The sequence below is a fragment of the Ovis canadensis genome, chromosome 7, assembly GCF_042477335.2.
Source record: "Ovis canadensis isolate MfBH-ARS-UI-01 breed Bighorn chromosome 7, ARS-UI_OviCan_v2, whole genome shotgun sequence".
Taxonomy (NCBI): Eukaryota; Metazoa; Chordata; class Mammalia; order Artiodactyla; family Bovidae; genus Ovis; species Ovis canadensis.
Window position 1 is genome coordinate 24121038 of NC_091251.1, and position 16613 is coordinate 24137650.

The 16613-nt window shown below is 40.6% G+C and overlaps 1 protein-coding gene and 1 non-coding gene across 4 annotated transcripts in view; both read left to right on the top strand.

Annotated features, from left to right (window-relative positions):
• Positions 1-16613, top strand: part of TXNDC16 (thioredoxin domain containing 16) — a 94752-nt gene that overhangs the window by 7608 nt on the left and 70531 nt on the right. For all 3 annotated transcript variants that reach the window (XM_069597606.1, XM_069597605.1, XM_069597607.1), the window contains exons 4-6: positions 1032-1114; positions 7696-7769; positions 8575-8649. In XM_069597606.1, coding sequence (XP_069453707.1) covers positions 1032-1114; positions 7696-7769; positions 8575-8649 — 232 coding nt within the window. The remainder of the gene's footprint in view (positions 1-1031; positions 1115-7695; positions 7770-8574; positions 8650-16613) is intronic.
• TRNAW-CCA (transfer RNA tryptophan (anticodon CCA)) lies at positions 10453-10524 on the top strand. The gene has a single exon. It is a non-coding gene; the product is annotated as a tRNA-Trp (tRNA).

Here is a 16613-nt window from a genome sequence, read left to right on the forward strand (position 1 = left end):
TGACTTTGCTTCTTCGCCTGTTGTGTGACCTGGGTCAAGTCACTTAATCTCTCTGTGTGTCTTTTTTGTCATCCATAATGAGGAAGTTGTGTGTGTTTTATAAATTTGTCATGACGATTAAGTGACTTAGTTCATGTCCCTAATCCATAGCAAATACTAGGTGAGAATTAGCTATGAGTAATATCATTTCATTGTCATTTCTAAAAGTAAACATTTTGATATTTTTAGCATGTAAATATTTTTAAAGTGTTTTAAAACTTTAAATAGAGTAATACTGATGCTTAATACTCTGCTTTAACCGTACTGTTAATTATACTGAATTAATTAATACAGCTATTGAACATAACTGATCATTGTCACGGTTCTATTAAAATTTCTCGTGCCTTAAAAAATACTATTCTTGGAATTAGTAAGTGAATTCACATATTTGTTGGCTCCCTTATAGGGCTTCTCTAGTGGCTTAGAAGGTAAAGAGTTTGCCTCCAATGCAGGAGACCTGGGTTCAAAACCCTGGGTTGGGAAGATCTCTTGGCAACCCACGCCAGTATTCTTACCTAGAGAATTCCATGGACAGAGGAGCCTGGAGGGCTACAGTCCATAGGGTCACAAAGAGTCAGGCACGACTGAGTGACTAACACTTTATTATACTTAGGGTTTGGAAATGGTATGTTAAAATCATTTTGAAATTTTTGTACATGTGTGTTGTGTATAGTATTAAACTTGGAAAAATAATGACAACTGTTCCATTTAAATTAAACATTTATTTGTCCAGTTTATGTTTAGAAAGCTTTTAAGGTCACAAAATGAAAATATTTCATGATAAAAATATTAGAAATAAGAATAATGAGGCAATAGGAAATAGGGTACAAAACTATGTAATTGGGTTTGTTTAGTTACTTATTTGTTGTTGCATATAATTGAGCAAACTAATATATTTCTTTTGCAGTTTGCAGCTTTTGGCTTTAATTTTAAAAATTCATTTTTCCTAAGGGGCAAGTCATAAAACATTCATAAAACATTTCTTATTTTAGAGTCTCCAAGAACTTCTATGTTTCTTGAAGAACTGAATGAGGCTGCTAAACCTCTCCAGGACTATGGAATTTCAGTAGCAAAGGTAAAAACATATTTATGTTAATAAATTATTAGTGACAAACATTTTACAGCTGTGTGACCTAAGAGTGAGTATCTAAAAATAATATGTTGTTTCACATTTTTTTCAAACTGGAAAAATATTTTTTCTATCTTTGTTTCATAAGAATAAGCAGAAGTATAGATGGTTCCAAATTATTGTACAAATTAGTGCAAATACAGAGGGAAAAGCTATTTAAAATTCTTAGAGCTTTATTTTGTAAAGCATTCTATTGGAGCTATAGTGTCATTTTTTCAGTCTTGTATATAGGCTCTTTTTATTTTGCCTAAGAAATATATCATAATAGATATTCATAACTATTAAAACATTTGTATTAGCACAAACTGAGGTATCAAAATTGAAGTAATTGAAGTGTGTGTTTTTGTTTTTTGTTTCATATTGTATCTTTATAATTGCTTCTGTTGTGGTTGTCATATTTATTTTTAGAAAAATGTTAAGACAACCTAATTTGAAATTACATATTTAATTTCTCAGAAAGTGTTCAAACTTGCTGTGGAGTATTATGGAAAATTTCCAGATGCTTCATGGTTTAAACGGCTTCATGAGCCTTTCATTTAGTTTAAACTTAGGATTTGTACCTCAGAAAGTGGAATGATTAATTACCCAATGATTATTAAATTCCTTCAGATCAGTGTCTCCCTGACTTTCTGTGTACGTTTATTCTTTACTAGTTCATTAACCTTCCTTCTTTGAGAGATGGCTACTGTCTCTCTTGATCCCTGCAGCTTGAGTTCCCAGGGCAGGAAACACAGAAAAGTTAACTGACTGTGACTTTTAAAGGGAAACTCTTCACTCTCACCGCAGAACACTTCTGACACCAAATGTGTCTGTTTTCCACACCAAGCAGGTCTGACACCAACAACCCAGCGTTAGCACAGACCCCTCAGGGGAAGGGTACAGTCCTGTGAGATGGCTCTCACTTCATTTGCCAGTCACAGGGAGTGAAAGATCCCCAGGTTTCCTACGACTTCTGTAGAACTTGGCTACAGATGGGGGTTCTCACAACCCCATCCTCAGGGTCCATAATTGGCTACAGTGACTCACAGAACTTGGGGAAAGACTTTCCTTAACTGTTACTGGCTTCTTATAAAGGAAATCTCGGGAACGGCCAGGAAGAAATACATGGGCAAGATCTGGAAGAGTCTCAAGTGCAGGAGCTGGGAAGCGGGGCTGAAAGTTACCACTCTCTAACCTTGCCTTTTGCTGGCAACCAGCACCCTTCCTGAAGCTATCTAGGGGCCCCAACTGCCAGTCATTTCATTTGCATACAGACAGACACTCTTATCACTACCAGAGATTCCAGGGGTTTTAGAAACTCTTATATTTGGGGTTAAAGGACCAAATATTAGAACAAAAGATACTCCTACCACTCCATCATTCAGGAAATTACAGGGTTTTAGGTGCTTCCCTAGAGGCTCAGTCAGTAAAGAATATGCCTACAATGTGGGAGACCCCTGCAATGCGGGAGACCGCTGCAGTGCAGGAGGGTTTGATCCCTGGGTCAAGAACATCCCCTGGAGGAGGAAACAGCAGTCCACACCAGTATTTTTGCCTGGAAATCCCATGGACAGAGGAGCCTGGTGGGATACAGTCTCTGGGGTTGCAAGCGTCAGACATGACTTAGCAACTGAACCACCATAACCACCGCCAGGAGCTCTGTGTCAGGAACGAGGGGTAGAGACCAAATATATATTTCTTATTATATCATAGTTATATTCCTTGGAGAAGGAAATGGCAACCCACTGCAGTATTCTTGCCTGAAAAATCCTGTGGACAGAGGAGCCCGATGGGCTATAGTCCAAAGATCACAAAGAATTGGACACAACTAAGCGACAAAGCATGCATGTATATACCTTAAAAAAAAAACTTTTTTTTTTTTTTTTAAATGTCAGTTTTCTTTGTATACAGGTCTCAGGGTCTCGATTAACTGTGAACCAGTTTATTCTCTAGAATGGTAATGGCACTCAAGCTTTGAACAAAAATTGAGATTTAGAAACAAAATACTGGGTATGACACTCCAAAGGGATAATCATACTGTTTATCTAGCAGTCAGTAAACTAATGACTAGTTATGTGTCTGCTAACTGGAGTAGAATATGAAGGTTCATGCCTAAAGATCACCTTTATGAACTAACAGTTCATAAAGCTTTTATAGTTGAGGACTTCAAGTTGTGTGGAAAGGAAACTGTGGTGAAAGAGATAGACCTAGACCTCGAGCACCTAGCTCAGTCCCTGGTACATAGTAGATACTCAGTATTGTTTATGAGATTGAAATGAGCTCACTATTATTTAGTCTCTTATTGGATTGTAGACTTAAAAAATATTCACAACCTAAAAGTTGAGAGTTATGTTTTCTTAGGAGGGACTTTTTAGGACTTAAAACCCAGGAGCCAGCATCTCAAGTAACCCTGAGAGAAGAGCTCTGAGGAGTTGACAGGGACAACCAGATTTTGTAGGAGTTTTGTCAAAAAGGGCAGGTAGTTTGAATGTCAAAATTGATTGCTGTTAATTAAAGGAAAGTCAGATATCTCAAGTTAAGGAATTTAGCGCTTTTGTGTGTATGAGAATATGCAACAGTCTGAGCTCACTGAAATCATTCCTTTGATATGTACCTCAGCTATCTGGTGCCAGTATCCTATATTTTCACATCCTGAGTTTTCTCAGGGCCCACCTTCGGTGGTGGCTGCCATCACTGATGACCGTGACATCCTTTGTTTACTGATACAGCAGGAAATATTCCATTTCTCAAGATAGGAAAATGACTGAGATCTTTTTCTTTGGAGAGTAGATATCCAAAACACATTCACAGACTTTTTTTTCTTTTCTTTTCTGGCTACATTGCACACCTTTGGGAATCATAGCTCCCTGACCAAGGATTGAATCTGGGCCCTTGGCAGTGAAAGCTTGGAGTCCTAACCACTGTACTGCCAGATAATTCCTGCAGACCATTTTAATAACTGGCAGAACTTGGTCACTATAAGAGGTACAAATAAAATGCTGTAGAGGTTTAAAAGAAAGAAGTCTTACATGATTATCGAAGTGGACGTCATATTATGGTATTGGGAAAGACGTCACAAAAAGTAGCATTTTGAGATTGTCTTCAAAAGTTAAGATTTCTTTAGGCAGATGTAGATGAAGAAAACACTAAATTACAAATGGATAAATGTTCCAGTTAAGAAAACGATTGTCAGGCTGGGAACAATAACCAAACCCAATTGTAAGATATTTAGAAATGCATCTTCAAGGCTTTAGAAACTCTCAAAGTAAATAAAGGACAAAAACTATATCATGCAAATAATAACCAAAAGAAAGCTGGTGTGACTATATTACTTTATCAATGTAGATTTAAAAGCAAAAAACCTTTAGGTCATCTTTTTTCTATCATAACCAATCCATTAATAAGTTCTTCAGGTTCTACTTCCCTGGAAGCTCAACTGGTAAAGAATCCGCCTCCAATGAAGGAGACCCCGGTTCAATTCCTGGTTCAGGAAGATCTGCTGGACAAGGGCTAGGATATCCACTCCCATATTCTTAGGCTTCCCTTGTGGCTCAGCTGGTAAAGAATCTGCCTGCAATACGAGAGACCTGGGTTCAATCCCTGGGTTGGGAAGATCCCCTGGAGAAGGGAAAGGCTGCCCACTCCAGTATTCTGACCGGGAGAATTCCATGGACTGTACAGTCATAGGGTTGCAAACAGTCGGACACGACTGAGCGACCTTCATTTTCACTCAGGTTCTACTATCAAAACCATGCAAACTTGACCACTTCCGGTATCTTCATTTCCAGTATCTTGTCCAAACATCCTCACTTCTCCTCTGGGAAACCACAACAGCTGCCTATTTGGCCTTTCTCCTTTCACTTTTGTCTCACCAAACCCTTCTCCACATGTAAGCAAAAGTATCAGATCTCAGAAAGTCTTCCCATTACAGTTGTGTTAAAATCGAAACTCCTCTTTGGATACTAACTTCCTTTTATCTCACTTTCTGTTCCTCCCCCTTCCTCAGTTTATTCCTGACACTTGCTAGTTGTCTTTTTGTTACTTGAACCTGCTAGATGTGTATTTCCATAAGGCCTTTGCAGTTATTTCCCCCTCATCTCTTCCACATATTTATATATTTGCATCCATCACTCCATTACTTCACTTCTTTGTTCACATGTTACATCCTCAGAGAATCCTTCTTTGATGAAGGTAAGCCTTCTTTAGGTCATACACTATCCCCATAGTAAGTTTTTTTTTTTCCTTCATAGTACTTAACATTACATATTATTTAGTTTTTAAATGGTCTATCTGTGCTTTTAGAATATGAGTTCTAAAGAGAAAGATTTTAATTTGGAACGTAACTGTGCTCCCAATGAAGAGAATAGTGACTAACATATGATAGGGGTTCAAATGTGTTTTGAGTGAATGAAGGCACAAATCTGTTATCATAACATCAACCATCCGCTATGCTCTGACTTAAAAAAAATTTGTTTTTAATTACAGTAAAGTTCTTGGCTTTTGGATATGACTATACTCTGACTTTTAATTCTGGTTCTCTATTCCTCATATCTTTTCTGGGTATCAGTTCTCTTTTAGTAGCTGTTTGAAAAATAAAACAAATGTAGCTTTTCCACTTGTCACTGTGCTTCCTCAAACTCCATTAAAGTTAACCTGAAAACAAAACCAAAAACAACCAAAGAACCCAGTAAAAAAAAAAATGCAAATTTAACAGAATCCGAAACAAAATACTAACTGTTCCTCCAACCTTAGTTTTGGTAAGTTATGTTGCGGGCAACCCACTTGCCCTGTCTGACAGCCTCTTCATTCTCTCTCTTTCCTTCCCCTCTGTGTCCCATGGTGCATATTATATGCTCAGTCTTCTTAGTTTTACTTTCTGTATTTGTGAAAAGTCTCTTGAATCTCTTCTGTCCTTTTCTGCTTTACTTCAGGACCCCATCATCCTTGACCTGTGAAAGTGAAAGTGTTAGTCACTCAGTGGTGTCCCACTCCTTGCAACCCTATGGACTATAGCCCGCCAGGCTCCTCTGTCCATGGGATTCTCCAGACATGAATACTGGAGTGGGTTGCCATGCCTCCTCTAGGGGATCTTCCTGACCCAGGGATCCAACCTAGTCTCCCACATTGCAGGTGAATTCTTTACGCTCTGAGTCACCAGGGAAGCCCTTCTTGACCTGTGGTGGTAGTGGTGGTTTAGTCACTAAGTCGTATCTGACTCTTGCAACCCCATGGGCTGTAGCCTGCTAGGCTCCTCTGTGGAATTCTCCAGGCAAGAATACTGGATGGGTTGCCATTTCCTTCTCCAGAGGATCTTCCTGACCCAGGAATGGAACCCAGGTCTCCTGCATTGCAGGCAGATTCTTTACCGACTGAGCTACGAGGGAAGCTTTGACCTGTACCGATGTGATATTCTGTCAGCTGGCTTCCTTGCCTTTGTGCTCTCATGCCTTCCATTTCATCTGCATGTTGCTGCCAGGATCGTCCTCTTGCTTTTCACATAGAGTCTTCACTGTAAACTATCAAGAGTGTTGCGGCTGCTCTAAAATCATCAGGGACTCATTCTGTTGCACCATCCTTAGCAAGGGTTTCTCCTTTAAGGATGCTTTATGGCCCGTGATGACCGCTGGTGCCTACCTGTCTTGTTAGGTTTTTTTCTTTGTCAGCAAGGAGTGGGAAGAGCATGAGTGTCAGTCAACCTCCTTTAAGACCCTTCTGCTAAGTTGCTTCAGTCGTGTCTGACTCTGTGCAGCCCCATAGACGGCAGCCCACCAGGCTCCACCATCCCTGGGATTCTCCAGGCAAGAATACTGGGGTGGGTTGCCATTTCCTTCTCCAATGCATGAAAGAGAAAAGTGAAAGTGAAGTTGCTCAGTCGTGTCTGACTCTTAGCGACCCCATGGACTGCAGCCTACCAGGCTCCTCCGTCCATGGATTTTCCAGGCAAGAGTACTGGAGTGGGGTACCATTGCCTTCTCCGAAGACCCTCCTGGGAATGCCAAACCTGTGACTTCTCCTAACATTATATAGCTATCCTTAGCTTTTGGGGGAGTCTGGAAAAGTCTTTTAATGGGGGCACTTGCTATTAGTGACATTCTGTTAGTGAAGCAAAAAGAGTGAGATGGATTTGTGGTGGGGAACCAGCAGTATCTGTCATACGTGTGTTCCAGCTACTGAGATGCTTCTGTGGTTCCAACTTACCATTCACTTCTCTGTTTCCTGGCTTTTGCCCATGATTTTTTTGTCTTGCCTTTATTGTTTCCTTCCTTTTGTAAGTCATTGCCTCCCACTTCCTTCATAAGATTGAATTGAATTGTGTATGATTAAATATAACTCTTTGGTATAGAAACTTTTCTCCGGGTTTCTTTCTCTGGGTTCCCTCAAGCGGTTGAATAAGTGAGCAGTTACAGCATATAAGCCAGAAAAAAAGTAAAATAAGAAATGTGATCTGGAGATACACTGCACTATTATTTAACTTTCCTTTGTGTTTCCCTAACCAAGAAACTGCCATTTGCTCTACACTCTTAAGCGTTAAATATAATCTTTTAAAGGTTAATTGTGTCACAGAAGAAACATCGAAATACTGTGGAAGTGAAAAGGATTTGATGAAAGCATATTTATTCAGGTAAACTAGTTTTTTTTTCCACTGGAATGGATAAATATAAAGCTATACCTCTAAAATATTCAAGTATACAAAATGTCACGAAGCCAAAAGGAAGCTCTGTGTAGTGGGGATCATATGAAGCTTAGCAAAAAAGTCTAAGTAATAAATTTGTTACTTCCACGTTGGCTTCCTAATCTATAGATTGAGGAGAATGATACTTAACTGTCAGGGGTGTTTTGGATATTATATGAGAATCTTATGTAAGCTTTGACTGCAAATGCCTGGTAAGCAAGCACTTAGGATATGTAATGTTCTATGTAGATATGTCAGGTTAGGTGTGAAATAAATGCCTTACTACTTTATTTTTGAGGGGTCTACAGATTTCCAGGTTATAGATTTCTCCACACTGGGGTCTGCTAATCTGAGTCAGCAAACTCTTGGGATTTGGCCTAGGAAGTAGGGACAGGTCCTTTCTCCTCCAGGACCTGCTGCTAAGGACCCTTCTTTGTCTCTTCTGCTTGTCTCCTTCCCAGCCCATTTGGGGACATCTGTGTATGCTGTGAGACAGGGAGGCTGGGAGGAAGCCTTGTTGGGACTCAGGTTTTTTCCCAGTCTTTTTGCCAACCACAGAGCCTAAGCTTTTCAAAGTGAGCCTGTCTATGAGGTGTGTATAGTAAGTATTTGAGTGTGTGTTATGACCAGTGCTCTGGTAGGTGCATCGGATAGTGGATAAGACACAGGTTCTAACATCAAAGAACTTCCAGTCCATGTGTTAGAGCCACAAGTGAATTGCATGCTAAGGAAATCTTTCTGTAATGCTTTACAGGGGCAACATACCACTGAGAGAATTCCCAACGGATACCTTGTTTGACGTGGATGCTATCGTTGCTCATGTTCTCTTGTAAGTTCAGGGGGCACTTGTTCACTTACTCATTTGTTATTTATCTATTGATTTCATTTTAGACAATTGCAATCCATTGTAATACTTTAGGGCCTTAACATTATATTTGTAAGCATCAGTTTTATACATATTGCTTGTCTGTTTTCCCACGTAGTGAAGTGAAAGTTGCTCAGTCTTGTCTGACTCTTTGCGACCCCATGGACTAAATAGTCCATGGAATTCTCCAGGCAAGGATACTGGAGTCGGTAGCCTTTCCCTTCTCCAGGGGATCTTCCCAACCGGGGATCAAGCCCAGGACTCCCACATTGCAGGCAGATTCTTTACCAGCTAAGCCACAAGGGAAGCCTGTTTTCCCATGTAGGGTATTTATAATTTCTTGAATGGCAAAGCATACAGAAACATGGAAATATTCTGCATAAAAGTAGGAAATGGTACAACCTGGCCACCTGGGTCATACTATTGCTCTTGCCTTTGATTCTGTCTGTGGAGTGAGGATTTTACCAGGTCAGAAGCTCATCTTTGCTATTCCTACTAGGGTTTTTGAAGTGTCTAGCCTCCTTTTCACCCCTGCCTGATTTTTTTCTGGAGTCTGTAGCTCTGTGCCTGCTCAGCAAGTACAGAAACATTTCAGATATCCTCAGCACATATTGAATGTTTATTGAGTGAGTGAATCTAATTTAACTCTCCTAGCATGGAATCATTAGGCCTGGGATTCAGACTCACCTGGAGTCCATTCCTCCTCAAATGAAGCAATATCTTTGGTGACAGAGCTAACAGCTACGACTTTTCAGGACATGACTTTGCATGGACTTTTTCAATTTAACGTTTACTGTGGTTCTTTTGCCACTGAGACCTTTTCTGACATTGAGTATCTTGTTTTCTGCGTGGCTCCCATCTTCCTTCTCTTCTACCTGATTCTCACAAAAATGAGACTTTGGGTGAAATTTCGTGTTAGTCACTCAGTCATGTCTGACTTTTTGTGACCCTATGGACTGTAGCCCACCAAACTCTGCTGTCCATGGGATTTTCCAGGCAAGAATACTGGAGTGGGTTGCCATTGCCTTCTCCAGGGGATCTTCCCAACCCAGGAATCAAATTCACATCTCCTGTGTCTCCTGCACTGCAAGCAGATTCTTTACCCGCTGACCCATGAGGGAAACCCTGGGTGAAAGTTAAGTTACAGGACATTCTCAACTTCAAAGGTGAAAAGGTGCGGTTATCACATGTTCCAGTACTAATATTAGTGAATAGTCTTTAGAAATCTCTGCTAACTGTGAACCCTGAGGCCTGTGGCCTGAACAGCTAGTTGTAAGTGATAAGAGATGGTCTTTTGAAGAAGGAATTCCAGAGAGCTCCTGGGCTGTCCCAGGATAAAGAAGGGATGGCTATCTTGATAGTGGGGGTGATAAAAAGCTTAGCAAAAAATTCAAGTCATAGATGTATTAGTTCTCAAGAAGGTTACTCATTTATGCTCTTTTTACAGTGGACACCCAATGACTATCTTTGACCCAGAAATAAGGGTGAAGAATCAGAGAAAGGTTCTTTAAGGGATGGGGGAGGGGATACTAAGCTTGTCTTTGACAAGTTTGACAGCAAATTCTGGAGCAGCAGGTTCACGCTAGCTCCATGACAAAGGTGGTTTTGAAACTATTGGGGAGTAGAGGTGGAGAGGCTGCCCGAGCTGGAGACCCTGTTACCTGAACTGGGTAGCCTGTGGGGCTTATGTCATTCAATCTTGCTGTGGTGTCCTGTTCCTTTGCTGTACAAAAGCTGATTTATAGGACACTAATACCACAAATGGCTTCCCTGGTGGCTCAGAGGTTAAAGCGTCTGCCTCCAATGCTGGAGACCCAGGTTCGATCCCTGGGTCGGGAAGATCCCCTGGAGAAGGAAATGGTAACCCACTCCAGTACTCTTGCCTGGAGAATCCCATGGACAGAGGAGCCTGGTAGGCTACAGTCCACCGGGTCCCAAAGAGTTGGACACGACTGAGCGACTTCACTTTCACTTTCAGTACCACAAATAGAGTATTCCCAGGGTCCTGCTATGTACCAGATACTTGTTAAGGCATTGGAGATGCAAAACAGAATAAGATACAGTTCTGTCCTCTAAGAATTTAGCATTTTGTTGCAAAGACAGATATATAAACAGAAAATATTATATAGTAAGTGAAACAGAGCTTCATAAGGGCTTAAACGTCAACAGGATAGAGAATATTTCCTTGGGTCTAGAATGATTTGGTAAGAAGCCTTCCTGAAGGAAACATTTGGGGTGGGTCTTAAAGGAAAAACAGGGGTTTGCTCAGTGAAGAAATGAAAGGTGGAAGAAGCAGAGGGAACTATGAGCCCAGGCAGGGAGGTCAAGATAGTTTGCAGAGGGTAGTTTTTACTGCGTTTCAAATGTATGTAAAGCAGGAGGTGAGAGCAGAGAAGTTGGCATGGTTGAGGAGGCCAACTCTGGGCCACAGTCCTTGTAGGATCTTCCAGGCCCAACCACACAGGCAGCTGCAGGCTTTGTCCAGCAGGCCTCATAGAGGAAAGGTGCCCACTCACATCAGAGATAGGAGCCAGCTCTTTGGGGCTCCTTGAATGAGATGACTCCTGTGCCCAGTGGCTTTGGCCTGGAGCTGTTCTGTGGTTTGGGAAGGGAATGGAGCTTGTGGAGTTAGTGTCTCTCCTCCCCTTTTGCCTCTAGCACTGTCCCAGTGATGGGACCGTATGCCATGATCTTCGTTTTCTGAATGTTGAGCTTTAAGCCAACTTTTTCACTCTCCTCTTTCACTTTCATCAAGAGGCTTTTTAGTTCCTCTTCACTTTCTGCCATAAGGGTGGTGTCATCTGCATATCTGAGGTTATTGATATTTCTCCTGGCAATCTTGATTCCAGTTTGTGTTTCTTCCAGTCCAGCGTTTCCCATGATGTACTCTGCATAGAAGTTAAATAAGCAGGGTGACAATATACAGCCTTGACTACTTTTCCTATTTGGAACCAGTCTGTTGTTCCATGTCCAGTTCTAGCTGTTGCTTCCTGACCTGCATACAGATTTCTCAAGAGGCAGGTCAGGTGGTCTGGTATTCCCATCTCTCTCAGAATTTTCCGCAGTTTATTGTGATCCACACAGTCAAAGGCTTTGGCATAGTCAACAAAGCAGAAATAGATGTTTTTCTGGAACTCTCTTGCTTTTTCCATGATCCAGCAGATGTTGGCAATTTGATCTTTGGTTCCTCTGCCTTTTCTAAAACCAGCTTGAACATCAGGAAGTTCACGGTTCACATATTGTTAAAGCCTAGCTTGGAGAATTTTGAGCATTACTTCACTAGCGTGTGAGATGAGTGCAATTGTTCAGTAGTTTGAGCATTCTTTGGCATTGCCTTTCTTTGGGATTGGAATGAAAACTGACCTTTTCCAGTCCTGTGGCCACTGCTGAGTTTTCCAAATTTGTTGGCATATTGAGTGCAGCACTTTCACAGCATCATCTTTCAGGATTTGAAATAGCTCTACTGGAATTCCATCACCTCCACTAGCTTTGTTCATAGTGATGCTTTCTAAGGCCCACTTGACTTCACATTCCAGTATGTCTGGCTCTAGATGAGTGATCACACCATCGTGATTATCCGGGTCATGAAGATCTTTTTTGTACAGTTCTTCTGTGTATTCTTGCCACCTCTCCTTAATATCTTCTGCTTCTATTAGGTCCATACCATTTCTGTCCTTTATCGAGCCCATCTTTGCATGAAATGTTCCCTTGGTGTCTCTAATTTTCTTGAAGAGATCTCTAGTCTTTCCCATTCTGTTGTTTTCCTCTATTTCTTTGCATTGATCGCTGAGGAAGGCTTTCTTACCTCTTCTTGCTATTCTTTGGAACTCTGCATTCAGATGCTTATATCTTTCCTTTTCTCCTTTGCTTTTCACTTCTCTTCTTTTCACTTCATGCGAAGAGTTGACTCATTGGAAAAGACTCTGATGATGGGAGGGATTGGGGGCAGGAGGAGAAGGGGACAACAGAGAATGAGATGGCTGGATGGCATCATGGACTCAATGGACATGAGTCTGAGTGAACTCTGGGAGTTGGTGATGGATGAGGAGGCCTGGCGTGCTGCAATTCATGGGGTCACAGAGAGTCGGACACGACTGAGTGACTGAACTGAACTGAACTGTCCCAGTGAGTAAATAAAGGCTTGGTTGTGGCTTTTACTCTTTGTCCTAATTACCTGATTGTTCAGCAGAAGGTTGTAGGCAGTAAGAGATGTGATCAGATTAGCACTTAAGAGCTCTTTCTGGTGGGTGAGAGACAAGTCCATGGGATCCACATACATGTAGACACCATTGTGTGGCCATTGTAGAATCTAGGGAAATAAAGACAGCAAAGAGGAGGTTTCTTTTTAATGGTGAGGAGGTGAAATTTTTAAGAAATACTTATTTGTTTGGTTGTGTTGGGTCTTAGTTGCGGCCAAGGGGTCTTTGTTGTGTCCTGTGGGATCTTTTGTTGTGGTGCACAGACTTTCTAGTTGTGGAACAGAGTCTCCAGAGTATGCGGGCTCAGTAATTGAGGCCATGAGCTTAGTTGCCCCGCAGCCTATGGGACTCTTGGTTCCCCAGTCAGGGATCAAATCCGCGTCCCCTGCATTGCGAGGCAAATTCTTAACCACCAGGCCACCAGGAAAACCCTCTGCTGCTGCTGCTGCTGCTGCTAAGTCGCTTCAGTCATGTCTGACTCTCTGCGACTCCATAGACGGCAGCCCACCAGGCTCCCCCAATCCCTGGGATTCTCCAGGCAAGAACACTGGAGTGGGGTGCCATTTCCTTCTCCAATGCAGGAAAGTGAAAAGTGAAGGTGAAGTTGCTCAGTCGTGTCTGACTCTTTGTGACCCCATGGACTGTAGCCTACCAGGCTCCTCCGTCCATGGGATTTTCCAGGCAAGAGGACTAGAGTCGGTTGCCATTGCCTTCTCAGAAAAGCCCTCTGAGAGGAGAAATTAACTGAATTTGGTAGCGATTAATTTGAATAATCCCTGATCTCTTCTTTTCCTTCCTTCCCTCCTCACTCTACCCCAAATCTAATCTGATCACCATCTGATATAGGCAAAGGAAGAAGGGCAAGGTTACAGGAAAAAATGAGTCTAGTTTAATAAGTCAGATGGTCATCTTATCTGAGTCTCAAGTAGGCAGTTGAAGGAATTTCCATTCCTGAGGAGTGTTGTCAACATGTAGGTCATCTAGGGAGCATTCTAGGACAGTACAAACATATAGAGGAAGAAGAAACTGGGCAGAAAAAAAGAAATATCAGGAAAGTAGAATGCCAAAGAGGCAATGTCCTCATTTTTGTTTAAAGTAGAAGAAAAATGACTTGTGGAATACAGTACTTTACAAAAATTTTCGGTAATGATGTTTAGAATCTTGAAGAACGGTGCTGAATAAATAGAATGCCATATCAGAGCTGTACTTTTTTTTTTTCCTCCACGAGAAAAGAGAATGCCTCTTAAGCCATCATTCTACTTCTTTGTGCTAAGAGCATCAGTTTGAAATACCCAGTTCCTGGCAAGCAGTTCCTCTCTTGTACTCTTTTCAGTTGCATACCGTTCATAGAAATGAAACTGAACTTGTTGCTGAACTTTTTGCCCATTTTTCTATCACATTTTGAACTTTAATTCTTATTAATTTCAAAGTGCTTTCTGTATATAAGGGAGATAGAAACTGTACATTTTCCTGTTTGTCATTTATCTTTTGAATTTCCCTATTTTTTAAAAAATATATTATCAGGTCAAATTTATCTTTTCTCTTTTGACTTCTGGATTTTAAGTTGTACCAAGGTCTCCCTTTTGCTTTTGTTACAAAGGAATTCACTTAAAAACTTAGCAGATTAGTTTTTAGAGCAGTTTTGGGATTACAGAAAATTGAACAGACAATACAGAGAATTCTTCATTTCTTCTCTGTACTCAGTGTCCTCTGTTACCATATTACATTGGTGTGGTACCTTTGTTACAGTTGATGAATTGATATTGACACATTATTATTAACCAAAGTGCATACTTTTTATTAGGATTTACTCTTTGTTGTGTAGTTGTGTGTATACAAATGTATAATGACATGTATCCATCATTATTTATCAAAGGATAAGTTTCACAGCCCTAAAAATCCCCTGCACTCCTCTTAGTTATCTTTCTCTGCCACTCCCCAACCTCTGATCTTTTTACTGTATAGTTTTGCCTTTTTGAGGGTCATGTAGATAGAACTGTAACCCAGAAAAAGGGCTCATGTGTCAGATTTTCACAGAAAGCCAAGCTCTGACAGTGACTGCAGCAAAGTAAGGATTTATTGCAGGCTGCTGAGCAAGTGAGTGAGAGACAAACCTCAAGTCCACTCCAATTTGGTCTCTGAGTTAGGAGCTGGGGGAGAAGAACAGAGAAGCTGGGGTTATTCATTGTCTAGTGACATTTCTGTGACATTTCTTAGTTGTAGTTTCAGAAGTCAGGATACCTACAGTTTACTAACATCTGGTTGGGTGGATCATGACCCCGGAAGGGTGGGGAGTCGGGGAGGTCTGATAGCTCATCCTGCCCTGGAGAAAGAAACCTGAGTCTATACCTTAATGATAAGTTATCCATGACAGCAGTTTTAGTATGTTAACAATGTTATAGACAGCAGCAACTTTAGTCATCTGACTCTGTTGATTACTGTTCGGTTAGCACAGGGTTGAGGTCAGAGGGGGCAAGAAAGGAATACAGTTTTGGATATAGAAGTTAATCATAAAGTTGTCAGGGGGACTTGATTTTAGAGGGGGCTCGGTTTCAGAATCATACAGCATGTACCCTTTTCAAATTGGCTGCTGCATATAATTAGCAGTATGTTTTAAGATTCCTGCATGTCTTTTCATGGCTTGGTAGCTCATGTCTTTTTTTATTGCTGAGTAATATTCCATTGTATGGATATATCACTGTTTAGCTCTTCACCTGTTGAAGGACATCTTGCTTGCTTCCAAGTTTTGGCAGTTATCATTAAAGTTGCTATAAAGCTCATGTGTAGGTTTTCTCTATTGATGTGGTTTTTCAACTCATTTGGGTTAAATCTTTGGGGTGTGATTTCTCAATCATATTTTAAGACTGATTCGGTTTGTAAAAACCTGCCAAACCGTCTCCAAACTGTATCATTTTGCATTACCACCTACGTTGAATGAGTTTCTGTTGCTACACATCCCCACCAACATTTGGTATTGCTAATTTTCTTCTTTCTCTTTTTAACTGTAGCTATTCTATTGGGTGTGTAGTGGTATTTCCTTTTAATTTGCAGTTTCCTAAGGACATATGATATTGAGTATCTTTTAATATGCTTATTTGACATATGTATATTTTCTTTGGTGGGGTATCTGCTCAGATCTTTTGCTCATATTGTAAATGCTTTTTTTTTTTTCTCATTGTTGAGTTTAAGAGTTCTTTTATATGTTTTGGATACAAGCCCTTTATCAGATATATATGTTTTGCAAATGTTTTCTCCCAGTCTGTGGCTTGTTCTTCATCCTCTTAATAGTGTCTTTTGTAGAGCGGAAATTTTTAATAATAGTGAAATCCAACACTACAATTTTTTTTTCATGGATCATGCTTTAGGTTGTATCTAAAAATTCATTGCCAAATCCAAGGTCACCAAGATTTTCTTCTGTGTCTTACATTTAGGTCTCTTGTTATTTTTTGTGAAAGGTGTATAGTCAGTGTCTAGGTGCACTTATTGGCATGTGGATGTCCAGTTGCTTTAGCACCCTTTTTTGAAAAGTCTAGCCTTTCTCCACTAAATTGCTTTTGCTCCTTTGTCAAAGATCAGATTCTATTTATATGGGTGTATTTCTCCTCTTAATGTCTTAGTGGTTCATTTTTACGTTTAAATCTTTGCTTTGTTTGGAATTTAACTTGGTGAATGGTATGAGCAATGAATTTAGCTATATAGTAATCAGGTGGTTAAATAGTTATCCCAACA